Genomic DNA, 25,907 nt, shown 5'->3' with positions numbered 1-25,907 from the left:
CAGAAACCTGAAAAGGTGGTGACTTTCCCAAGGTCACACAGCAAGTAGATAGCAGAGCCGGGAGTCGAACCTGGCTCTTCGTAATGCTAATATTCTTCCCACTGCACGACAGAGTCCCATTTCTGTGGCATTTAGTGGACGTGAAAGTGTTTTGTGAACTGATGCAGTTAGATGATCATCACCTTCAAAGGGCAGGTTAAGGTGTAGATGAGGAAACGATTCCCCAGAGTTTTCATGTGCAAGATCAATAGCTTCTCTGGAATTAGGACCTGTGTGAACTTATTCTTTGTATATTACAACATGCTGTTCTAAAATGAGATTTAAATGAAGAGAAACCTTTTCTTTTTATTGAAAACTTAATTTTGGAATAAACAAAATATTTCTGTACAAAGCAGAAATACCATAACACTACTTTTTCTACATTAGAATACACATAATTATGTTTTTTCATCATCCTTTTCCACTTGTGAGAATAAAGATTAAAGGAATTACTCAGGGAACAGGGAAACTTAATTCAGTCGATCTCAATTATATTTTAGGGTATGAAGTGCTGTAAAAGTAACTTTCTTTTGATTGAGGAGAAAGCGAATTAGCTTGATAAGACCAGGTTTCCAGTTGGGTATAGGTAGGCTTTTAAAATGTTTTTGAGACTGTCCGTATCTCTCAGGTGTGGGGGTCACACATTTATACTGATTAGACTTTTAAATGAAACCTGTGTTAGCAAGGTGGCTGTTGTTACTACGCTTTGGGTTCAGCTGGTCTTCCTTTTCTGAATCCACATCACAGTACTGCTGTGCAGTCCACATTTCTCCGTGTTACACCCTAGAATACGTGAGAAATTACCAAATAACTTGCTAATAAATTTAAGGTTCATTTTCATAACCACCTCCATCTGTGTGAACTGTTTCTGATGAAGCCCCGTGGGCGCTCCATGATCAGCATTTCCTGTTCTGATGCTTGCTAACCATCCCTTTAATAATATGTTCTGGAATCTTGCCAAGCTCACCAGCCTGTGCTCACCAGGCCACTTTTCCCCTTTTGAAAGTAAGGCCGACGTTTATCCTTCTGCAGGGCAGTTCTCCACAGACTTTCAAAGTAGCTGCACTGGCCAGCTGTCTCAAGACTTGGGACAGTTCATGTGGGCCTGATGGTTTGAACTAACAGGGTCAGTTCAGAGCTCTCTTAATATCTCTCCACTTATCTTGACTGTCAGCTCCCTGTCGGCCATTTTTATTCTCTCCTTTTCAGTTTAACAAAGATTTTTTAAGTACCTGCCATGTTCTGGGCCCTTAAGACCCAAGGACAAAAGGAACAGCCCCAGTCCTTCAGGAAGTGACCTTAATCTTGGGGGATACAAGCTAAGCACCAACCTCAGGGGAAGGGGAAGGCTTTCACAGAGGGGGGCGCATCTTGAACTGAATCTGGAAGGAAGCAAAAAAATTATTTGCAAATTAATTTTAGCATTGGAATCAGAAGCAAAGAGTTCAGTAATTCTGTCTTCTTTGTATCATCTTTTATCATCCATAGCACAGGTTCTATCCCTTCTTTGAGCCTTCTTTTTTTCCCCAGTGTGACTTTTTAAAAAGCAAGATTTTTTTTGTTCTTTTCCTTCAGCTTATTGGAAGTTACAGTGCTCCCAGCACTATTATTACTGGACTATACTGCCCTTTTGGGGTTCTCTTGTATTATCTGCCATGGTTTCCATCTTGTCTTTATTCCTTTCTTTTTTCTTTATTAAGTAGGTTTCTGTTTGTTATATATCCACTTTGGTCTCTTTAGATCAGTAATGTCAAATTCAGAGACCACCAAACCAACTGAACATATTAACTTTACATTCTATTAACTCCACTCCTCCACCCACAACCCCATTCCCCAGTTTCTTTCTCATTAGAATTGTTTCTCTTGATCACTTCAGAGATTGACTGTGGAAAGCTTCCCACTCTTCTGGCCTATCTTTCAAGCGTTGCCTTTCCTTTCTGTAAATGAAACTGCTTTCCAGAAATCAAAAGGCTATTTAGACTATGTCTTCACTCTCCTTATCACAGATTCCAAAATGGGATTTGTCACTTTTTTCCGCCTTTCCTGCCCTTATTGGTGAAAATGATCTGGAAGATCCAGATCAGTTTCCTTCTTGAGAGGCGGTATGGAGAGGGCTGGGGTTATTTAAAGTCAGAAGACCCTTGTTTGCATCCAGCTGTGCCATTGATTCTCTAGGAGACTTTTAGCTTCTCTAAATGAAGGGGTTGGATAAGATGGCCTCTTAAGGTCCCTTCCAGATCTCAATCTCTGATCCTGTTTTCCTGTCACCTTTTTTTTTTTTTTAAGACAGTTGGGGTTAAGTGACTTGCCCAGGGTCACACAGTAAGTGTCAATCAAGTGTTTGGTCTGAGGCTGAATTTGAACTCAGGTCCTCCTGACTTCAGGGCTGGTGATCTATCACTGTGCCACCTAGCTGCCCCCTCCTCTCACCTTTTGAAGGATAAAATTATCAACTATTATGCTTTCAGCAGAAGTCCAGATAAATCAAGTTCCCCATCACTCCAATATCATGCTTCCGTGCTAGCTTTGTCGTCCAGTTTCTAATACGTTTATTTCTTCTTTATGTTAATACAGTCTGTGGCATATTGTGTTTCTTTGATCTTTACCTAAAATGTTTTCCACATGCTTCCCATACTCTGGTTCCTAGATTTATTCCCAGAATCACATCATCTTAATATTTGATGCTATTCTACTCCCTTTTCTTTTTACCTATCTTCCTTTGAATTCTGGTCATGAATCCAGTCCTGTCAAGTGTCAGTAGTACTTCATGGGGTCAAATGTACCTTCTTGTTTTAGAATCTCTACTTCATTTTTTTTTTTTGGTTAACCATGTATTGTGCATTTCTGCATGGAAATCTGCAAACCAGTGGGATTTTTTACTGGCTTCTTTGTTAGATTTCTGCTTCTTGTGAATTTCTGGGTGGTTCTACTATGATTTTTCTCAACGTTGTCACTACTTTCTGTGGTTCCCAGCTAGTGAAAGATACATAGGCAGTTTTCCCCCTTCCCCTTGTTTTTCAGTTTAAAACTGTTTTGGTAAGATTTGTAGGATCCAAAGCAAATACATTCTTACTAGTCATTGTTAGTACTCTGACTTAATGAGCCTGTTATTCCTACATTTTAATCCATGGTCCACAAATAGATTCTTTTCTCTTGAACCAGCTCTTAACTTGCCACGTCTACTATTTTTCCTGACTGAGTGATGAAAACACCAGCTCTGTGCCAGAGTTCTTCAACTTCTTGTCTCAGACTTTGTGCACGTTAGCCATTCTTTCTGGATTCCTTCCAACTCACCAAAAGTGGTCACTTGTCCTCATGTCTGACAGATATGAGAACGTCTCTGTCCTGGTTTGAATGCATGCCTCTGGAAGGCAGCAGCCCTTGCATTCAAGTAGTCTATGATCTAATATGGGAGAAAGATGCATGGTAAATAAATAATTGATACAAAAGAGATTGTGATAAAAGCAAGAAAGAGATTATTTGATAGTGAGAACTACATCTTTTCAGGTGATGAGATCAGATATAAAATTCAGTCATCCCTATTAAACAAAAGTGACTCTTACCAAAACTATTCCATTTAGGTTTAGAGTTAACCTAGCTTCAGATTTCTTTTTTAAAGTAAACAAATTTTAGACAGTTCACTTTCAATTTTTTTTTTCCTTTTTTCAAACTCCTTGCTACCTTTAAATGTATGTGTGTTTGGCTTAGGCATTGACATGATCAGTAAAATGCTGAAGATGCAGATGTTGGAGGATGAAGATGACCTGGCTTATGCAGAAACAGAGAAGAAGACTCGCACAGATTCCACCTCTGATGGCCGCCCAGCTTGGATGAGAACTCTCCATACCACTGCATCCAACTGGTTGCATCTCATACCGTTGACTCTGAATCACCTGAAGCGAACTGTAGAAAACATTAAGGCATGTTCCTTCTGTTTTTTATGATTTAATGTGGTTTTTTTTCACCAATTACCGGTAAAAGCAGTTTTTAACATTCCATTTTTAAGAATTTTGAGTCGCCACCCTCATTGAGGAGGCAAGCAGTTTGATATAGATTAGACGTGTGCAGTCAAGGCATATTCTTTAATTCATTTTTCCAAGCATCTCTAGGAAGTAAACTAGAATTGCTTTTCTTGGTGAGACCTAAGGCAGTGCCGTAGAAGAAACAGACGTCTCTCTTAACAGTCCGCCATTCGGAGAACAGCTCAAGGGACAGATGATCTGATTTCCTTTGTGGCACATTTATATACATATATTCTAGGAAGAGGAATGAGAGCATCCCATATATCTCTAAGTATGGTAAAGGCATCTGATCACAGAAACCTTTAAAAACTCTTGTCCGGTTTGTGCTCAGTCTGGCTTCAGAAACTCGCTTTTCCAGGTTCTGTATGGACACACATATGTAGTTATTTCACTGAACAAGTAGAGCATGCAGAAGATTTTCCTGTGTGCAGCAGAACAGCAGCCCTTTCTCCTCTGTCCATCGGTACTTGTTTGGTCATCGACCTTAGCTAGTTCCAGCCTCTACCCAGCTTTGCAAAGCAGATCTCCCATAACAGATGCATTCCTCTAAGCTCTGGTTTGGCGATTTCCACCTGCCTCAGGGGCGTCAGCTCTCACCGGCCCAGCCACACTAGGAGACCGCTCCAAAAACCAAGGGAAACCCCGGGATGCTTCTTCAGGAGTCAGTGGGCATGTTGTGTCCCGGTTATGTGGCAGGCACCAGATTAGGTACTGAGTGTGCAAGAGAAAAAACAATGTCCCTGCCCCCAAAGAAACAACACACAAACACACAAATAAATGAAGTATATGAGAGGAAAGTGCAAAGTAATTCCAGGGAGCCATGTAATCTTGTGGGGCTCTGAATACTGATTTTGCTTGAGTTTTGGAAGAAAGCTCCTCTGTTCCCTTCAGTTTATTTGTAATTTCATTTTAAATGTAGGACCCTCTATTCAGATTCTTTGAGAGAGAAGTGAAAATGGGGGCCAGGTTACTCCAAGATGTCCGCCAGGATCTTGCTGATGTGGTTCAGGTGTGCGAAGGAAAAAAGAAGCAAACCAACTATCTCCGGACACTGATAAATGAACTGGTGAAAGGTACTGTGGTTTCTGCTTCCTTGCTGTATAATGTTCTCACTAGCCAGGGTCTGTCATAGAGTCGTGAAGGCTACGCTCTGATTGGGGAGTAATGGATGGCTGATCTGCAGGCTCCTGAAATGCTCTGTAAATGAATGCTGGAATAGTGATGGGCCCAGTCGCTTGGCTAGCATAAGACGTTTCAAAATAAGCTTCATCTTCAAAAAGATACATTTGACTGCATGAAGTAGTCATTCCTTCTGGGGGCAGACCAGTGTGGATCTTGGTTAGACGTGCTGTCTAAGAGAGTCTCAGGTTCTTTTTTTCTGTAACAGCAATTCATTGCACGTGATGACAGCAAATCCACCCCAGTGTTATAAAAGCTAAATGTTAAAAAGATTTTGGTCAATTTATATTCACTTTTCTTAAATGCTGCTTTGAGGAACCAAAGCGGCACAGTAGATAGAGCAGTGTACTTGGAGTCAGGAAGACTGAGTTCAAATCCCATCTTAGACCTTACTAGCTTTGTGACCCCGGGCAAGTCATTTAACTTCTCTCAGCCTCAGTTTACTCATCTGTAAAATGGGAATAATAATAGCACTTCATGGAGTTACTGTGAGATACGTAAAGCACTTTGCAAACTTAAAGTTCTGCATAATGTTAGCTATTATTACTGTGTGCAGAGTACTAGTCTAAGCTCTGGGAGTACAAAGACAAAATGAGAACAGTCTTTTGGGGGATACAACATTGATTTCTCTTTCCTTCATTACCCTGTTTCCTCCTGTAGCCCCAAAGCTCATTAGCCTGCCTGTTCCCCTCTCTCCTGCGCTGGATTTTTAAATTAGCCTCGCTAAAGAATGTTGTTCATAAGTACTGAGGGGGTCTTTGTATGCAAAGAATGGATCGTGTCCATTTCAGAGGAAAGGTGGTTTAAGGCTAGATTTTCCAACATGTCTTACCTTTATGAGTTCCTCCACCCAAGTCTATCGTAGCTGGAGGCAACTCTTGTGCCAAGTAACAAAAGCTGGGAAGGCTTCAGGTAAAGGCCCAGTGACAGACTGTGTGCATGTATCTATTCTCTGACAACCAGGCTAGCTAAGTCAGAGAATCTTCTCACCAGATGTTGAAGGGGCCAAATGAACCGGTGAAGACCCTGAGGTGGAGAGGGATTAGTGGATTCTATATTAGTGAAGGAAGCGTGTCAGAGAAGTCACAGGACCTTGAAGTATCTCCGTCAGCTGTTACCAGTGTCCTTTTACATGGTATAGAATGAAAAAGGTTGGGTTGGGGGGGAGGGGCAGGGCAGGCAGGGAAAGATAAGATGAAAACACTGATACATTTTTTAAATATCTGAATTGATCCTTTCATCTTTCTGGAATATACTATCACTGAACTTCCAGCCAACCAATGACCACAGGTTTCAGATGCTTTGGGAACAGGATTCCTTAAAGAGAAATAAGACAGGATAATTAAAACCATTCATTTGTCTCTGTGTCTGGTGTTTCAAAAACGTGTCCTGAAAACACTGGATTTGATTCCTGGACTCGAATATTTTCTGGGTGCAGGCATCCTTCCCAGAGACTTTGGGATAACTCCGTTAGCCCGTTCACATTATTGTGAAAGTTCAGGGGTCTGGTGACTTTAAAAATGCTAGATATTGTGATTAGAATGGAACCTACCCAAGTGAGCAGAGAAGATTTTTACAAAATGTATCTAGTTTTTGAGTTGGCGTGGTGTGGGACGCTGTCCTGAATATCCCCATTGTCCTTTTGCAGGTATCTTGCCTCGGAGCTGGTCCCACTACACGGTGCCTGCTGGCATGACAGTTATTCAGTGGGTTTCAGATTTCAGTGAACGAATTAAACAGCTTCAGAATATTTCCCTGGCAGCTGCCTCTGGTGGGGCAAAAGAACTGAAGGTACTTCCTCTAACTGAAATGATGACTTCCATTGGAAATCCAGTTGTCAGTGGCTGCTGTGGGCTGGCGTTAAGGGAGGAGTCAGACCCATTGGGGAACCTAGTTTGGCAGGTTTATAGCATGTCGTTTGAAATAGCTGAGACCGCGAAGTAGATGTTAAATGTAATCTCTTGGGATCAAGAGCTTGGCTTGGTTTTTAATTTCGAGGCAAATTCAAAATGTGCTTGTAGAAAGTCTGATATCAGCAGGCTGAGAGAACTTAGGTCTGAGAGGGGAAAGATTCACATTATCACATATGTGGCCTAAAAGCTGCTTCTTCTTTTGGGGACAGAATATCCATGTGTGCCTTGGTGGCCTGTTTGTTCCAGAGGCTTATATCACAGCCACCAGACAGTATGTGGCCCAAGCTAATAGCTGGTCCCTGGAGGAGCTTTGCCTGGAAGTCAACGTCACAAGCGCCCAGAATGCCGTGCTGGATGCCTGCAGCTTTGGAGTCACAGGTGAGCCGAGGGGAAGGCCTCTCGTCCTGCCTGTTCTTGGTCCAGATTAAGGGCTTGGTGTGGGCACAGTTATACCTGAGATGGTGACATGAGAGCCACACAGGCTGCTGAATGTTAAGGTGTATATTTATCTTTCATGCTAAACAAATAGCCTTGATAACATGTTTCTAGGCAGTTTTCCCTTTTCATGTTTAAGTCTCTAGGGAGGGTGGGTATTAACGCAATCGGCCTCTCTCGTCACTTTCATTTTTTTAATTTGTTTAACATGTTTCTTGTAGGTCTGAAGCTTCAGGGAGCCACATGCAACAATAACAAATTGTCTCTCTCCAATGCAATTTCAACCATCCTGCCTCTAACCCAGCTTCGTTGGATCAAGCAGACCAATGCAGAGAAAAAAGCCAGTGTGGTGAGTTAACCTTGGCCGGAATGGGGGTGGGGGGGGGCCTGTTAGCAGCTCTGTGGTTGATGCTTGTGCTCCTTTCTTAGTTGCAGGGGGTTTTCCACAGAGGTTCACACCCCTGTGTCCTATAGACATATGGTGCTTCCCAGCCTCCATAGGACTCCCCCGCCATGGGCCCCAAGTCCATGTAGTGCAATACATCAGTGCCAAGGGTGCTCAGGGACTGTGATGATTGGACAGAACCTGCCCGTTGACTCGGAAGAAGTAGAAGAGCAGCTGGCGATTCAGGGCCTTAGCTGCTGGCTCGAGTCTTGCAGTTCACCTACCCCTCAAGGGAGAAGTTTTCTGTTTTCTTATGTGAGGCCTTTAATTCTAGAGTGTTTTCAGCTTTGTTGCTTTAACTGATTTTGTGATGAACCATGCATTTTCCCATTGCTCAGCTCTGCTGATTGGGTTGTAACATTTTGCCTTGAGCACCGAGCTCTTTTTTTTGTATGTATGTTCTCTCTTCTCCAGGTCACCTTACCTGTCTATCTGAACTTCACCCGGGCAGACCTCATCTTTACTGTAGACTTTGAAATTGCTACAAAAGAAGACCCTCGGAGCTTCTATGAGCGTGGTGTGGCAGTCCTGTGCACGGAGTGATCTCCTGTTAGTCTCTCACTCTTGACTCACGCCCTGATGGGCACCTAAAATACTGTTTTTCATGCTTAAATTGTGTTCAGAGGGCTATGGATTGTATGAAAAGGGATTTGTGCAAGTGGGTAAATGGAAGATTGGAGGCATAGAAGTGACAGTGAAAAGGCACAAGGAAACAGTAGTTTGGAGACGCAGTTTTTATATTGTGAAATAAAATTTTCAAGCATGGCTGTGAGTCAGTCTTCTTCCTTGACCATGTGCCAGTTTCTGCACCTGTTGGAGCAGATGAAAATGCTAGAAGTTGTGGGCAGAAGGAAGAGTAAGATATTCTTCAGTGGGCATTGTGAGTGACCCCCGGTCTGCACCGACCTTGGGATCAGGGCCATTACACTTTTAAATACACAGTTGAGCTTTTAAGAAATGAGGTGCCCATATTCCAGGTATGAATGGGAGCTGGAAAGTACCTGGAGTCGGGTTAGAAAAGAGCACTGACTTTGGAGTCAGGAAAACTGAGTTCAGATCCTGTTGCTATCATCTGTACTATAAGGAAGGGAGATTAGAATTGGAAGGAATCTTCAAAGACCATTTAATGTATTTTAATCCAGTCTATTGCAGTGCTTATGATAAAGTTGTAGTTATTTTAGCATGCCAACACTGATGCAAAGAATCAAGTCGAGAAATTGTATGAAGAATTCACTCACAGCTTCCTAATTAAACAGGTAGATATTTTAATGCTCAGTAACTTTGCTACAAAAGTGTACACAAGAAGATGTCTCTGGGTTAAGACCTGGAAGCCAAAAGGCTCGTAGAGGACATGAAAGCATCCTGTCGACAGTGGGGAAGTGGTAGACGTGACAAGCACCTCGTCACAAAAAGGGAAACATCCCCACAGACGGCAACCAACCATTTATCCCTGTAGGAATGTCTGGGTACAGTCACACAGCTGTCTCATTAGAGCCAAGATCTGAATCAGTACCAAATTAGGAGTGAGTTTTAAAAAATTATGGTGTGAATTAACTCCAAGCTAACTTAGTTAAGCAAGTTATCAACATCCAAAACTGGGGAAGTGGATAAAAGAACAGACATCAACCCAAACCGTTGCTTTTTTTTTTTTAAAGGAAGTTCAACAATGTACATCAACTGCTAAAAAGCTTAGTAACTGCCCTTACCAGCACACACTTCCTCTGCTTACCAGAGATGGCAGCCAGCATAAACTCATTTGTAAAAAATATTTTGGAGGATGATGGTAAAAGATTGCTCAAGATAATCTCATAAAACAGTATCCAAAAAAACAAGCTTCCAAAAAGAGATCGATGAAGCCACTTCAGTGCTTCCCTATCTACTATATCCTTTTCCCCCTTATCCTCAACTTATTTTTCCCAACCTTCAATCCTCACCCTTTGGAGTAACTCCTACCATCTCTGCTTCTGGGCCAGGGCTTCTGAGTAATCCACATAGGAGGTTAAGAAATCTGGAAGATTGCACCAACCTGAAATTTATGGTGCAGAGTTACACCTGAACCTTCACTCTACAACTACTGACTCCCTATCTGATTCCCCTGGTAATCTGATCCACATCTGTTTCTTGTCTCCAACCCTACTTCTGCCCCCTATACTTTAGATAATCTTAGCCTTTACTGAGAAGACTGAGGCCCTCTAATTGAACTTTGTACTTCCTCCATTCCTCAAATCTCACAGTTATGACTTGGTTCCTGTCAGGTTTAAGGAGTGGACTCTTACCTGCTTCTTTAATCCCTGGCTTCTCCAGGACTCTGCCCCAGGAGTCATGCTCTTCCTTAATGCATCTTTTTAAATTCCTTTATTATGGGGCAGCTAGGTGGCACAGTGGATAGAGCACTGGGCCTGGATTCAGGAGGAGCTGAGTTCAAATCCGACCTCAGACACATAACACTAGCTGTGTGACCCCTGGGCAAGTCACTTAACCCCATTGCCTGGCCAAAAAAAAACCCACACACAAAAAAAATTAAATTCCTTTATTATGAATATCAACAAGTGAGCATCTCCCTATACCAGAAAGTAGCACCATATATAAAAAATCACAAATCTCCGCTACATAGAGCTTGCTTTTAAAGTATATTTCAAACTGAACATGGTAATTCCAAAAGTGCCCAATTTATATCCTTTTCTGAGCTTCCTTTTGCTGCCTTCCGAGTATTTTTTCATGGTTCATTGGCAGTCATTTCGTTTTTGGTATCACCATTATTCTATTATTTATCTCCATAATTATAAACCCTCCTCCCCCACCAAAGTCTTCCCTTGTAACAACTAGGAATAGTCGAGCAAAACATCCACCCATTGGCCGTGTCTGAAAATATATGCCTCATGCTGTACCTTGTCCAATGCCTGTGTGCCCAGAGGTGGGAAGCCTCATCATCAGTCTTCTGGAGTCATGGATGGTCACTGAATTGATCATGGTTCTTGAGGCCTTCATTGCCGTTTCTTTACAATGTTGTAGACATTGTATGTACATAGTACTTAGCATCAGTTCATACAATTCTCCCCAGGTTTCTCTTAGTCACTAGTAACTCAGCGCTCATGCTAAGAGGGAAAAGGCCTGCAAGACAACAAATTCGGGGAAGAAAAAAGGATTATGTCAACTGAGGCCTTAGGAGGTTTGGTGATGGAAGCAGGCTGCCTTGGTTCTCCAAATCCATGCCCAGAGTGTGGTGGTTTGACAGCTAGGCTTCCCAGCTTTTCCTTTTGTAAACAAAAGATCCCATTGGTGATTGTGTATTAGAGATGCTCCCTACTTTTCAAGGGCTATGGGAGAGTAATAGGTAGGGAGCAAGGTGCTGTTTCCTCTGCTTTCAAGTCCGTGCTTTGGGATCTTTGAGCATAGTAATTGGCTGAGGGAAATGAGATAATGAGAGTGAAATGTTTCCTGATTTACTCAAGAAAGTTGCCGAACAAGGACAGTGATGGTCTCATCTAAGACGCCAGGTGCTGAGGGCTGTCTGGGTCCAGATGGACACTTCATGGCATTATTATTGGGCAAAATAATAATCAGCCAGTTTGGGGCTAAAAGTAAAAAAGGGGGCAGCTGCAGTACTTAGAGGATACGTGTCAAATGTTATGCAGCTCAAAACCTCAGGGAGGAGTTCAGTCTCTTAAATCATCTGGCAAATGTCAGAAGAATGATTTTGGGTGAGGAATCAAAGTCTCCTGAAGGTGCTTATGGGATTTTCCCCTCTTAGGATTCACATATGAAATGCCAGTTCAGAATCCATAAAGGAAGAAGAATAAATATTTTTAATACACAAATATCCCAACAAGGGAATAAAGTCCTTATTTACTAATACAGCTATGTATGAATCTCTGTATAGTTGATTCTCATCATGGCTGGTAGTTATGATCTATAAAACCTCAGTAAACACTGAATTAGCAGATTCCAAACCATTGCTCCTACGGGAAATACAGGATGAAGTTCGCGCAAGCTTCCAGTCACATTTACTTTAGCACTTTCCAAAGCAACTTCATGTACAATCGACAAGTTTCCTCTTCCTTTTCTGAATATACAACATTGAACTCGAAGCACTATAACTCATCCCTGAACAAAGCTTATTTAAATGTGTTTTTGCTGTAAGGCCCATTACAGACTGCTTGTATGCTAAGAACACAAGATATTTGGGGGGCCATTTTAAACACTGAAATCAACAAGAAAAAACATAAAAACGAGAAAAACATAGCACTAGACTGTGAAAAAGACACTTGTTTACTGTATGAAAATTGAAACAGATTAGAACATTGCCTTGTTCAACCTCAGCCAGAAACATGCATGTCAGATGACTCAAGTTTTTCTCTGCTCTGTGCGTGAATGACTGCAAAAGTGTAGCAATGATTGATTTTGGGGTTACAGATAAATTTTAGTAAGTAGGCGAATTCACAAATATGGAATCGATGGAAAACAAAGATCAACTATATACATATGTATGTATGTATATATATTGAACACACACACACACACACACACACACACACACACACACACACACACATATATATATATACACGCTATGGCAAGCAATATTGATTGATTCAAATTCCTCAGAGTGAAGGGTAGCACTTGCAATTACAAAATTCTATAAAGCAAAATTATAACCTTACCCACATCAGACACAGAGACCACAAGTTAGATGCTATGAAATGAATTGGCAGCAGTCAGAATGCAACAGGTCCTACAATGTGGCCAAATGCCCAGGAATAGTAGTCTAGTTAGGAGGAGGGTATGCAGAGCTGCTGCTGGATATAGTTATCATAGTAGGCAACCCCCAAGAGATCCATGGGAGCACCCCACAACATATGGGTTCCTGGGGACAGTGGCCTCAAGCTTAACTTTTACAAAGCATTTATCACATCAAGTTCACTCCCAAATTCAGCACAGCCAATGGACAGTCACTCCCTTGCTTTTGGACCTAACGTTTTGGCTGTGGGGACAAACCTGGAATTGTCTCAATTACTTATCAGAGCTGTGCTGGGGGTCCAGAAATTCTGCCTTGGACCCTGGCTCCCAGACCCCTGGTGGCTTGCCCTGGTGACCTTCAAAGTTCACAAGATCAAAGCCCAAGTCTTGCTGCTTCTACCTCTGCAATGTTCTCTGTATATGCCTCCTTCTCTCCTCTGAGAGTGCTGCTGTCCTGTTGCAGGCCCTCATCACCTCCCTCCTGGACTGACTGGTTTCTGCCACACAAATCTCTTCCTCATTTCAGTCCATCTTCCACTCAGCTATCAAAATTAACTTCCTAAAGTTCAAGTCCAACCACATCACTCCCCTATTCAATAAACTCCAGTGGCTCCCTATTACCTCCAGGACCAAAAATTTTCTCTCTCTTTTTTTTTTTTTTTGGCAAGGCAATGGGGTTGAGTGACTTATCCAGGGTCACACAGCTAGTAAGTGTTGTGTGTCTGAGGCTGGATTTGAACTCAGGTCCTCCTGACTTCAGGGTCGGTGCTCTATCCACTGTGCCACCTAGCTGCCCTTCTCTTTGGTTTTTAAGACCTTTCACAAAACCTGATCCCCTTCCTACCTTTCAGTCTTCTTATACCTTACTCACTTCTACATCCTCCATAAGCCAGCAGCACTGGCCTTCTTGCTGTTCCACACACACCTCTCAACTCTGGGCATTTTCCCTGGCTGTGCCTCGTGTCTGGAATGCTCTGCCTCTTCATCTCTGCCGTCTGGCTCCCATGTCTCAGCTCAACTCTCACCTTTTGCCAGAGGTCTTTCCGGGCGCCTCTTAATTCTAGTACCTTCCCTCTGAGATTATCTCCAATGTATCCTGTATATATTTTGTTTGTACATGGTAGCTTATATGCTGTCTCCCCAGTTAGACTGTGAGCTCCTTGAGGGCAGGGCCTGCTTTTTACCTTCCTTTGTATCTACAGCACTTAGCGTCATGCCAGGGACATAAGTAGGCTCTTAATAAATGCTTGCTCGCTTCCATCTCCAATATTCTACTTTTCTAAACATTAGCAGGGCTATGCACTCAGGGCTTCATGCCTCGCCCATGAGAAGCCCAAAGCAACTCGGCCTCCTCGCTATATTCTAAAGCAAGAAAAAAGGCCAAGTTATCTTCATGGGAGTCTTTATATCCATTCTTGGTTCCAACTCAAGAGCCAAAAGTCTGTTTCTTCACCCTGTGACTGGCAGACCAGTCACTCTTGAGCATGCTCTGAAGTGGAAAGCCAGGCCCCCTCATTCCACTTCAACAGGCATTGCTAGATGCAACCTCCCCAAACACAAATGTTTCCAGGGCTGGGCAATCATTTGTCAGTCTCCCACTGCCCCTTACAACTGCAAGATGAAAGTGTAGTATTGACCAGTGTAAGTACGACAAAATTCCTCTACATAGAAAAGGCTTAAGATCTTGATGACACCTTCTACTTTCTGTTCTATTTTCTGAATACATGTTCCAAGGTGGGGGATCACAGCATATGTCACAACATATGGGAGGTCTGTCTCCCAGTACATTGGGCTAGAGGCTGCTTCCCTGGATCACCCTGTAACAAACACTTCAAACAACAATAAACAAGTTAATTGTTCATATACGACCCAATTTTTTTTTATCTTTTTATGCTGAAGTGTTCATGTGTTTATGATTATTAAGCTCATAGTAAAAAAAATTTATAAATAAATTATAAAATGAGCTACTGCTTGGGAAAGGCCAGCATCACGTGCAAACTACATGTGAATCATTTTCCTCTTTGAGATTTACAATAAGATACGTATCCTGAATGCCAGCGTAGAAAGAATTTCAAGTCTTTCACGTGGAGACTATAAATATTGTGACCCTATCTTCAGAGGAACCAGCCAATCTGGACCTATGTTCATAAACTTAACCAAACTATATTTGCCCTCTGACCTGGCTATACAGTAATTAGGAACTTTCTACCAATTTGGTTCCCAAAGGCATCAAAGAAAGAGCAAAAGGTTCTTTTTTGTAGTAATAAAATAAAGGGGTATCCTACTGGGGAACAGCTAGCCAAATTATGGCTTATAAAGGTAATAGAATATTATTGTGCCATAAGGATTGATGAAATGGATAATTTCAGACGAAACAGAGAAGACCTTTATGAACTGATACAGAGAGAAGTTAGCAGAACGGAAGAAAAATTTATGCAATGATAACATCATGGAGAGAAACAACTCTGAAAGTCTTTAAAACTGTGATCAACAAAATGATGAATTACAAGTCCAAAAGAATGAAACTCCTGAGAGGTGATGATGGACTTAAAAAAGGCATACGTTTTGGACACAGCCAGTACAGGAGTTTGTCTTGTCAAACTATGTATTGGGCATTTTTTTTTTATTTTTAAAAAATTTACTCAATTAAGAGAAGATAGTGATCTTCATGCATTTCTTTTGGGATTGGAAGTTTCAGGTGTAGGCTCCTAATTTGACATTATAGCAAACTGTATTAAGATCTATTTTGTAAAAGGCTATATAACAGGAATACCTGGGAGCCTCTGTACTGGCCAAACAGTCCTCCTATGAACACCCACCTTCAGAGCTGCCCTCAACTGAGACCTCCCCCAGAATGAGACCATAAGAAATTCTTTCCAGGGACCAGATTAATATCTGGGACATCTGAAACTCAACTGGAGATTAAGTGGACATTGGGAGTGGGCTACCATGGTATAGTTGTATTACCTGGAAGACATGTAGGTTCCACCTTTCCCATGTGACATTTTCTCTGAAGGGGATTGCCCCCAATGGATTTTGTCAACACGCCAGCCATAGATAGCAAGGTTGTATCTCCAAAAGCACTCCTGAGTCATGGGAATCTGCTGCTGTCTGGCCATCACATGGAATCACATACATGGAAAAGGCATGGGAGACTTATCGCCTTTTGCTGGGCCATTTATAAGTCAACCAGCACCAATAACATTCAAACCTCTTACAGCTGGCCTCATATAAAGCATTGAACCTTGCAATTACTGCTTGCCATTGTCTCATTACTAATTCAATCCCAAGGGATGCTGATCATGACCTATCATGCCAATTTATAGACGGCGATTCAATGAAGACATGGCTCCATAGAATCAAAGGGGGGAATGTGAAATTGATTATTGATTAATATTTATTAATAGTTAAGAGTTTTAAGGGGCAGCTAGGTGGCGCAGTGGATAGAGCACTGGCCCTGAATTCAGGAGGACCTGAGTTCAAATGTGACCTCAGACACATAACACAAGCTGTGTGACCCTGGGCAAGTCACTTAACCCCATTGCCTAGCCAAAAAAAAAAAAAGGAATTAAAAAAATAGTTAAGAGTTTTAGTAATCACTGCAACCAATTTCTAGGGCTTAGATTTGGATTTATTTTGTATAAGTCTTGGTAGAAAACTTTGGAAGAGGGGGGCAGCTAGGTGGTACAGTGGATAGAGCACCGGCCCTGGAGTCAGGAACACCCGAGTTCAAATCTGGCCTCAGACACATAACACTCACCAGCTGTGTGGCTCTGGGCAAGTCACTTACCCCCAGCTGCCTCAAAAAAAAAAAAAAAGATTGAAAAGTTTGGAAGAAACTGAGTAGGAGACTGGGTGCACAAACAAAATATTTTTCCTGGCATTGGGTCTCTCTAGTGAAGAGGTGGTATCTGGTAGGGGACTTTCCAGAAGATATTCAACTCTTGTTTTTCTTGTTGCTATGGATTCTGGAGACCCCCTTTTGCAAGTCAATGTAATTATGGACCAATCACAGCCCTAGTTTAATTGGTACCAGTAAATCTCATGTAATGAACTTATGTAACTAAACTGTACAAAAGGCTTCTCTGATTGTAAGGTGTGTATGGGGGGGTACTTTGGTCACTGAGGGGCCACTGGCCTCCATCATTGATAATTGCTAAATCTGAGTTATACTCAAGCCTTTGTGCCTCAGTTTCTCTTCATTGCAAATTTTTATCTAACAAGGGTAGAAGCAATGGGTTCCTAGTTGTGGAGAAGTATGCCAGAGATGCTGTGAAAGTAGAAGCTCTGGGGCATGTAGGTGGTACAGTAGATAGAGCTCTTGCTTTGGAGTCAGGAGGACCTGAGTTCAAATCTGACTTCAGACCAAAGACTTGACACTTACTAGCTATGTGACCCTGGGTGAGTCACTTAACCCCAATTGCCTAAAAGAAAAAAACAAAAAGAAAAAGAAAGTAGGAGAACATAAAAGCCTGAAGCCCAGGCCAATCACCACCACCACCCTCTTCAGAAGTGGGCAGAGCCCAACTTTAACAAAGTTGAAAGTCAAGAAATAGTCTGGAAAAATAGTAGGCAATAATAACCACCAAAAAAGAACCTGACCATAAAAAGCTAACTATGCTGACAGTGAAGCTCAAGACACAAATTCAAAAGAAAGCAATCATTTGAAAACATCTACAAGTAAAGCCTAAAAGAAAAATGCAAATTGGACATAAGCACAACAAAAGTTCCCAGAAGAGATAAAGAGGGAGGGAGCAAAAAAAATTTTTTTAATCAGATAAGAGGGGTAGAGAAAAACTAGGGAAAGGAATGAGAGCTATGCATGTAAATTATAAAAAGAGAATTAGCAGCTTGGTAAAAGAAGCACAAAAAATACTGAAGAAAATAATTTCTTAAAAATAAGAATTGAGGCAGCTAGGTGGCGCAGTGGATAGAGCACCGGCCCTGAATTCAGAAGGACCTGAGTTCAAATCTGACCTCAAACACATAACACTTACTAGCTGTGTGACCCTGGGCAAGTCACTTAACCCCATTGCCTAGCCAAAAAAAAAAAAAGAATTGCCCAAATGATAAAAGAGAAACAAAAACCTCACAGAAGAAAATAATTCCTTAAAAATTAGAACTGGTTTAGTGGAAAGTAACAACTCATGAGACATCAAGAAGCAATGAAACAATGTCAAAAGACCGAAAAAAAATAGAAGAAAATGTGAAAAATCTCATAGGAAAAACAAATGACTAGAAAATAGATTAAAGGGAGGTCATTTAAGAATTACTAGATTATCTGAAAGCCATGATCATAAAGAGAGCCTATGTATCATATTTCAAGAAATTATAAAGGAAGACTGCCAAGATAGCTTAGAACCAGAGGGCAAAGTAGAAACTGAAAGAAATCACTCATCACCTCCTGAAAGAGATCCTAAAATGAAAACTCCCAGGAGTATTATAGCTAAATTCCAAAACTCCCAGGTCAAGGAGGAACTACTGCAAGCAACTAGAAAGAAATAAATCAAATAGTATTGAGCCATAGTTAGGATCACACAAGATTTAGGCAGCTACCATGATAAAGAAGCTGAGTTCTAATTTTTATTCCAATGACTTGGAATAATGAGATTCTGGAAGGCAAAGGGGCTAGGATTACAACTAAGAAAAACCTACGCATCAAAACTGAGTATAATCCTATAGGGGGGAAATGGCTATTTAATAAAACAGAGGACTCCAAGCATTCCTGATGAAAAGACCAGAGATAAATAAAAAATTTGACATTCAAACACAAGTCTCAAGAGAAGCATTAAAAGGTAAATCTGAAAGAGTAATCATAAGTGATTCAGTGAGGTCAAACTGTTTACATTCTTATATGGGAAAATGATGCATGTAAGAAGAACTGTATCATTATTATGACAGAAGGAGGCTATTCAGAGGGCATGGGTGTGAATCAATTATGTTGGGATCATCTCCAAAAAAATGGAAAGGTGAGAAAGAGGGATGCACTGGGTGAAGGGAGAAGAGAGAGGAAAGAGGGGATAATTATCTCACATAAAAGAGTACAAGGAAAAATTTTTTACAATGGAGGGGAAAGTGGGGGCAGAAAATGGGCAATGCATGAACCTCTCTCTCATCTGATCTGATTCAAAGAGGAAGAATATGTATATACACAATTGGTATAGAAATTCATCTTACCCAATAAAAAAGTAGGAAGAGAAGGTGCTAAGAAGTGAAATGGAGGACAGATTAAAGAAGACAGTGGTCAGAAGCAAAACAAGACTTTTGAGGAGGAGACAAGGTTAAAAAAAAAAGAGAAGGTTAAAAAGAAGAGAATGGGATAGAGGGGAATACAGTTAGCAATCATAACTGTAGAGGTGAAAGGATTCACCCATAAAATGAAAGAGAAGAGCAGAATGATTTAAAAATCAGAACCCAACAATATGCCATTTAAAAGAGACACATTTGAAACAGAAAAGTGCAGATTTAAAATAAGGGACTAGAGTAGAATCTATTATGCTTCAGTTGAAGTAAAAAAGACAGGGGTAACAATTTTGATCTCAGACAAAGCAAAAGCAAAAATAGACCTAATTCAAAGAGATAAGCAGGGAAACTACATTTTACTAAAAGGTACTGTAGATAATGAATTAATATCAGTAGTGAAGATATAGGCACCAAATAGCCTGGTGTCCAAATTCTTGAAGAAAAAGTTAAATGAATTATGGGAGGAAATAGTAAAACTATACTAGTAGGGTCCTCAATTCACCTCTCATATCTAGATAAATCCAGCCATAAAAAAAAGAAAGAAAGAAAGAAAGAAAGAAAGAAAGAAAGAAAGAAAGAAAGAAAGAAAGAAAGAAAGAAAGAAAGAATGAATTAAGAAGATGGATAGAATTTTAGGAAAGTTAGATATGATAGACTTAGGGGAATATTGAATGGAAATAGAAAAGAATATACTTCTCTACTGTACATGGCATCTCCACAAAAATTGACCATGTATTAAAGCATGAAAAATTCACAAATGCAGAAAAGCCAAAATATCAAATATACCTATTTTGAACTATAATGCAAAAAAAAAATTACATTCAATAAAGGGCCTTGGAGGCAAAGATTAAAAATTAAACTAAATAATCTAATCCTAAAGAATGAGTATGTCAATGAACAAACCATAAAAACAATCAATAATTTTGTTAAAGATGACAAGGAGATAACATACCAAAATTTGTAGGACGTAGTTGAAGCAGTACTTAGGGAAAACTTATATCTCTAAAAACTTGTATCAATAAAAGAGAGAAAGAGTGAATCAATGAATTGGACATCAAACTAAAAGAAAAAAACAAAAACAGAAGAATAAGTTTAAAATGCCCAATTAAACAAAAAAATAAATCTCCTGAAAAAAGAAGAGATTAATAAAATTGAAAGTAGAAAATGAATAAATAAAACTAGGAGCTGGTTTTATGAAAAAACAAATAAACTAGATAAGCCATTGGTTAATTTGGTTTTAAAAAAGAAAAACTAAATTACCAGTATCAAAAATGAAAAGGGTGAATGCACAACAAATGAAGATGAAATTAAAGCCACTGTTAGGAGTTATTTTGGTATAATTGCATGACAATAAAACTGACAATCTAAATTAAATAGTTGAATATTCACAAAAATATAAATTGCCCACAATAGCAGAAGAGGAAATAGAATTTCTATTCTATTCTATTCTATCCTAAGTAATTCTATGTTAGGAAAAGAAATTGAGTAAGTCATAAATGAGCTCCCTAAAAAAAAAAAAAAACCTGAGACCAGATGGATTTGTGAATTCTGCCAAACATTTAAAACACTCCCAATACTATATAAACTCTTTGAAAAAATAGGTAATGAAGGAGTCCTACCAAACTCTTTCTATGACACAAATATGGTTCTGATACCTGAACCAGGGAGAACAAAAAACAGAGAAAGACAGCTATAGGCCAATTTTTCTAATGAATAGTGATGCAAAATTTTTAAATGAAATACTAACAAGACCATAGCAATATATCACAAAGATTGTACACTGTGACCAGGTTAGATTTATATCAGGAATACAAGGCTGGTTCAATATTAGGAAAATTATAAGCATAATTGACCATAACAATAATGAAAACAACAAAAATTATATGATCATATCAATAGATACAGAAAAGGTTTTGACCATATTAAAAACACCAGAAAGTAGAGGAATAAATGAATATTTTTCTTAAAATGATAAGTAGTATCTATAAAAAACCAAGAGCAAGCATTATCTGTAATGGTGATTAACTAATAAGTTTAACTTTTCCATTATGATCAGAGGTGAAGCAAGAATGGCCAGTATCACCATTATTATTCAATACTGCGCTAGAAACACTAGCTATAGCAATAAAACAAGAAAAAGAAATTAGAGGAATAAGCATAGGCAACGAGGAAACAAAACATTCACTTTTTGAAGAAGCGGTACACGGGGCAGCTAGGTGGCGCAGTGGATACAGCACCAGCCCTGATATCAGGAGGACCTGAGTTCAAATCCTGCCTCAGACCAAACACTTGATACATATTAGCTGTGTGACCCTGGGCAAGTCACTTAACCCCAGTTGCCAAAAAAAAAAAAAAAAAGAAGCAGCACATCACCATGCTGTCAACTCTTCCCTTACCTCTAACTCAGTCTGGCCCTGCAATATGCAAAGCTCTTCTCTCCTCTTGTCTCCATCGTGAGGGAGGCAACATGGTAGCAAGGAGAGAATGCTGCACTGAGTCAGTTCTAATACTGGCTCCATCACTTTAACTATGTGATGGGGAGAGGCCGTGTGCTGGGATGGAAAGAGAAGTTGGAATTAGGAGTCAGCGGATCTAGAATCAAATCTAGATTCTACCATTTAGTCCTGGGTGAGCATAGGTTAGTTACTTAAAGGAGGTAAAGGAAAAAGCATTTATTAAGTGCCTCCTATGAGCCAGGCACTGTGGTAAAGCCAGGTGCTTTACAAATATTGTCTTCTTTGATCCTCACAACCACCCTGGGAGGTAGGTGCTATTATTATCCTCATTTTGCAGTGGAGAAAACGGAGGCTGACAGAGGTTAAGTGACATTTCCAGGATCACACAGCTAGGAGGTGTCTAAGGCCACATTTGTATTCAGGTCTTTCTGACTCTAAGGCCCAGTGTTCTAACCTCTCTGGCCTTCAGATTCCTCGGCTCTAACGTCTCTTCTAACTCCGTCTCTGATCCTGTAAGTATTAATCCTGGAACCTCAGGCAAAGTACTTAATCGCTTTGATTGTCAATTTCTTCGTCTAGTAACTGGAAACTATTTCTTTTGGAGTCTTAGAGCAAAGATCAAACTGGATGCCAATCTCCATTACCCTATCTTATCATTTTGGTAATTCATGAATAAAAGCATCAGAATCCTCAAAATGAGACCATGCCCTTGTATCTGTCGGTACCTCAAGAAATTCACACAGGATTCGTTTTCATTGGCTTCATTTTATTGGCACTTCTTGAGAAGTTATTTGTTCTTGAAACCAGTAAAAGGCTGAAGTACCTGGACCCAATGATGAAACCTTGAGTCCCAGCTGCAGCTGTGGAAGAGACAGAACACTCGCCTTACTGCCCCCGGCCACCACAAGCTTGGGGAGAAAAATATTACATACGCTTTCAGGTGGGGAGGGAAATGAGAGGGGAGGAAGATGATAAAAGCATATTATTTCAGATTTTACTAATTTGCAACATGCGATAACCCAGACCAGTTGGGCTGAAAGTTTATTTTTTGTCTAACAAATACCCATTTCATAAAGTAGCATAAATTAAATTATTGGAGAACTTAAAAAAAAATAAGCACAAGGTGCTTTCACATTGAAAGCTAATCACATAACATAGAGACTGATACTAACTTTATTAACTTTGTTATCGAATATACTAAAATAATAAAATGTTATTCTTTAAAAATATTGTATTACACTTGTCACTAGACTAGTTCAGACAGTCTATATGTAATCTGAATTGGTCAGGTTTTACTGTATCTAGAGAGACTAGAATGGGACGTATCTTTCTATAATACTTTGTGGTTCCACTGAGTCAAGAGATCTATTGCTTCAATACTTCCAAAAAAAAAATCCGTTATTTCTTTGACATGAGTGTTCCCTTGACCAATGCAGATTATAATCCCTCTACGTTGTAGGGCAGGGGTTCCTAATCTGGGCTCCATAGACCCCCACAGGGTCCATGAAGAGAGTTTGAGGGGGGGTATCTATGAACCTGGTACTTGGTAATGCCTGGTTAACCATATTTCCTTTACCATATATATTTTATTTTGTACGTCTAAAAAGGTTATTCTGAGGGATCTATATACTTCACCGGACTATCAATGGTTCAAAAAAGGTCTCAAGACATCCTGCTTCAGTGAAAGGTTTCAATAAGTTGCTGGGGCCAAAAAATTCTTCATCTGGTTACTTTGCACTCAGCTGGGCTGGTCCTCAGACCATCACCAGACCCAGGCTCGAAGCCTTCTCAGCATTGTATGATCTAGCCAAGCTCTCCAGAGGCTGGAGTCATCTCTGCACAGCCATAAAGTGCCAAAGGAGGATTTCAATGAAGACCGATATATTACAAATCATTCATATAGAGACAGAGGGGAATAGACATTTAGAGCCAAAAAGGACTTTAGAGATTGTTTAGACCAGTCTTTCAGTTTTGCAAAGGAGGAAACTGAGGCCCAGGGAAGGTTGTCCAGTCATACAAAATGAAGATTCTAGCTCTCAAGTCTGCTGACTTCAAATCCAGTACCCTTTCTACTGAACACTCCCACATATATTCATATGTAACATGTGCCATCTCGTATTTACACACAGGGATAGGGACAAGGCCTGTGGTAGCATTATGTAAGGAACTCTAGGATAAAGAATTCCTCTACCGATGCAGGACTGCACCTTCTCCACAACATTTTAGTCTCAAAGAGGTGTCTACCGACCACTGAAAGGTTAAGTGATTTCCCCAGGGTCCCACAGCCAGCATATGTCAGAGGCAAGACTCAAACGTAGGTCTTTTTGGCTCTGAGGCTGGCTCTCTCTCTTTATTATACTATGCTACCTCAAACATATATGCATATATGTTTAGATGTGTGTGTGTCCATGTGTATTATGCATATAACACACACATGTATGTTATATGTGCTACCTACACATTGTACATGCTTATATAATATCCATGTGTGTGTTTGTATGTATGTGTGTATAAAATCTCCCCTCCCCTAACCAGGCTCATGTGTGCATATTTATATACATATAATGTGCTTGTGTTTGTATATACCTACATAAGTATATAACTATATTGTATATATACACACAATAAACTTGTATTTATTTGTATGTATACCTCTACATATGCAAAAACACATGTGAAACTGTTCATGTATAGGTGGCATCAATAGAATATCCGATTCACAGCAAGCCAAATGAAAATGCATCCATAGGGAATTATGACAACGTGACTTTAAAAGTCATGCTAAAGACTCAAGTAACGCATGTTAAGTTCATCATGCAACAATTGCTTCAGTGACTTTCTGAAAGAATCAACGTCAATCACGTAATCATACTTCCCTAAACTGCTTTAGAATTCACTGAATGAGAGAAAGCAACTTACCTTAGCTTATGCCATATGCTGTTTTCTTTCTTTTAATTTTTTCACACTCTGAATGTGGTAGTTCCAGTTTTCTCTTGAACAGTGGTGGTTTATACAACTTAATGTCCTTATCATACATGAGCCTGGCAGGCAGCAAGGGCACTCTTACTATGTTTTCCAAGTGTCTTACAGGTGTAGGAGGATCAATATTCATGAACCAGGAATGTTCTAACCTTGGCCCTTGCACCTCGGGAATTATTCTAGAATCCACAGACAATTCAGATGGCTCTGAATGTCTCACTGAGCAATCTCTCACCTCTTCACTGATGATCTCTACTGGCAATTTCACTTCACTCATTGGCTGCATGTACACGTCATTCGTTTCTAATGTTGGAGAAGTCGAGGTCCAGCTGGTAGATTTGGAAAGTTCTGGACTTTTCTGAAAGGTGGGGTCTTCAATAGCAACCTCTTCTGGGATATGTGAGTTCAGTGAATTTGAAACTCCACTGCAGGTCATATTCCCAAGGGAACAATTATTCAAATTGTAGTCCAAAAAATTCGTTATATCTTCAGAGTCACCATCATAAGGATCTAAAAACTATGACAACAAAATTATTTTTAAAAGTCAGTCGTTTCTAGCCATGTCAAAATGTTTATGAAACTACCCATAAATACAAAATAGTTTCTTCTATCACTATTGACTTAGTCAACTTTTTTGCATCAATCTTGCCTATACAGTTAAAAATGGCATTAGATCAAAGCTGACCACCACCAGTGAAACCTAAATGATCAGACTATAGTTGGCACAGTTTAACCTGTGCCAGGGCCAAGTGCCAACCATGCCTCTGTCTCTCACTGCATCAGTTCAAAACGGGCCAAACGCCACATCTACATGTCCACCATCTTTTTGTGGAGATAGGACACTTAGGATTTCTTATAACTTGTTTCCTTCACAGATCTAGGGCAAAGAGCATTTATAAAAAGAGCCACTTTCATGTTACGTTGTAGAAGGAAAAATAAATCAAGGAAAAACAAAGAGTTTAAGAAGTCGAAATAGTAATGAATATTCAACTAACAAACGTCTGACACTTATCAGTTTAGCAGATCTACCCGCAAGTTTAAGGATTTGCTTTATGGCCTTCGCTTCAACTCAGGAGCCATTTGGCAGGAGAATGGTACATGAATGAGATCCATATTCAGGATAATTTTTTTAAAATCTCAAACGTTGTACACAGTAACAGCAATGCTGTGCGATGATCAACTTTGATAGACTTAGCTCTTCTCAGCAATACAAGGATCTAAGACAACTCCAAAAACCTCATGATGGAAAATGCTGTCCCCATCTAGAGAAAGAACTATGGAGTCTGAATGCAGGTTGAAGCATACTATTTTCTCTTTTTTATGTTTCATGATTTTTCTCTTTTGTTCTGATTCTTCTTTCACAACATGACCAATGTGGAAATATGTTTAATACGATTGTACACGTATAGCCTATATCAGATTGCTTGCCATCTTGGGGAGGGGGGAGGGAGGAAGAAAA

General features: G+C 40.2%; 2 protein-coding genes across 9 annotated transcripts in view; one reads left to right on the top strand and one right to left on the bottom strand.

The window, feature by feature from the left end:
- DYNC1H1 (dynein cytoplasmic 1 heavy chain 1) overlaps positions 1–8,798 on the top strand; it is a 95,101-nt gene extending 86,303 nt beyond the window's left edge. For both annotated transcript variants that reach the window (XM_020971199.2, XM_020971198.2), the window contains exons 73-78: positions 3,748–3,959; positions 4,981–5,134; positions 6,889–7,031; positions 7,363–7,531; positions 7,810–7,937; positions 8,448–8,798. In XM_020971199.2, the coding sequence (XP_020826858.1) occupies positions 3,748–3,959; positions 4,981–5,134; positions 6,889–7,031; positions 7,363–7,531; positions 7,810–7,937; positions 8,448–8,576 (935 nt within the window). In that variant the 3' untranslated portion in view covers positions 8,577–8,798. The remainder of the gene's footprint in view (positions 1–3,747; positions 3,960–4,980; positions 5,135–6,888; positions 7,032–7,362; positions 7,532–7,809; positions 7,938–8,447) is intronic.
- Positions 8,799–10,892: 2,094 nt separating this feature from the next.
- The window catches only part of LOC110197365 (uncharacterized), a 33,884-nt gene continuing 18,869 nt past the window's right edge, over positions 10,893–25,907 (bottom strand). For 4 of the 7 annotated variants that reach the window (XM_020971201.2, XM_078150408.1, XM_078150406.1 and 1 more), the window contains 2 exons: positions 24,389–24,965; positions 22,215–22,329 (listed from right to left, as the gene is read on the bottom strand). In XM_020971201.2, the coding sequence (XP_020826860.1) occupies positions 24,390–24,965 (576 nt within the window). In that variant the 3' untranslated portion in view covers positions 22,215–22,329; position 24,389. Of the gene's footprint in view, positions 11,145–22,214; positions 22,378–24,388; positions 24,966–25,907 lie in introns of those variants that run through there. The other 3 variants (XM_020971200.2, XM_020971202.2, XM_020971206.2) reach the window with 3 other exon arrangements.

This window comes from Phascolarctos cinereus, unplaced genomic scaffold, assembly GCF_003287225.1.
Source record: "Phascolarctos cinereus isolate Bilbo 61053 unplaced genomic scaffold, phaCin_HiC Scaffold_2;HRSCAF=192, whole genome shotgun sequence".
Classification (NCBI taxonomy): domain Eukaryota; kingdom Metazoa; phylum Chordata; class Mammalia; order Diprotodontia; family Phascolarctidae; genus Phascolarctos; species Phascolarctos cinereus.
The sequence above is the reverse complement of the archived record's forward strand: the minus strand, read 5'-3'. Positions and strand labels throughout refer to the sequence as shown.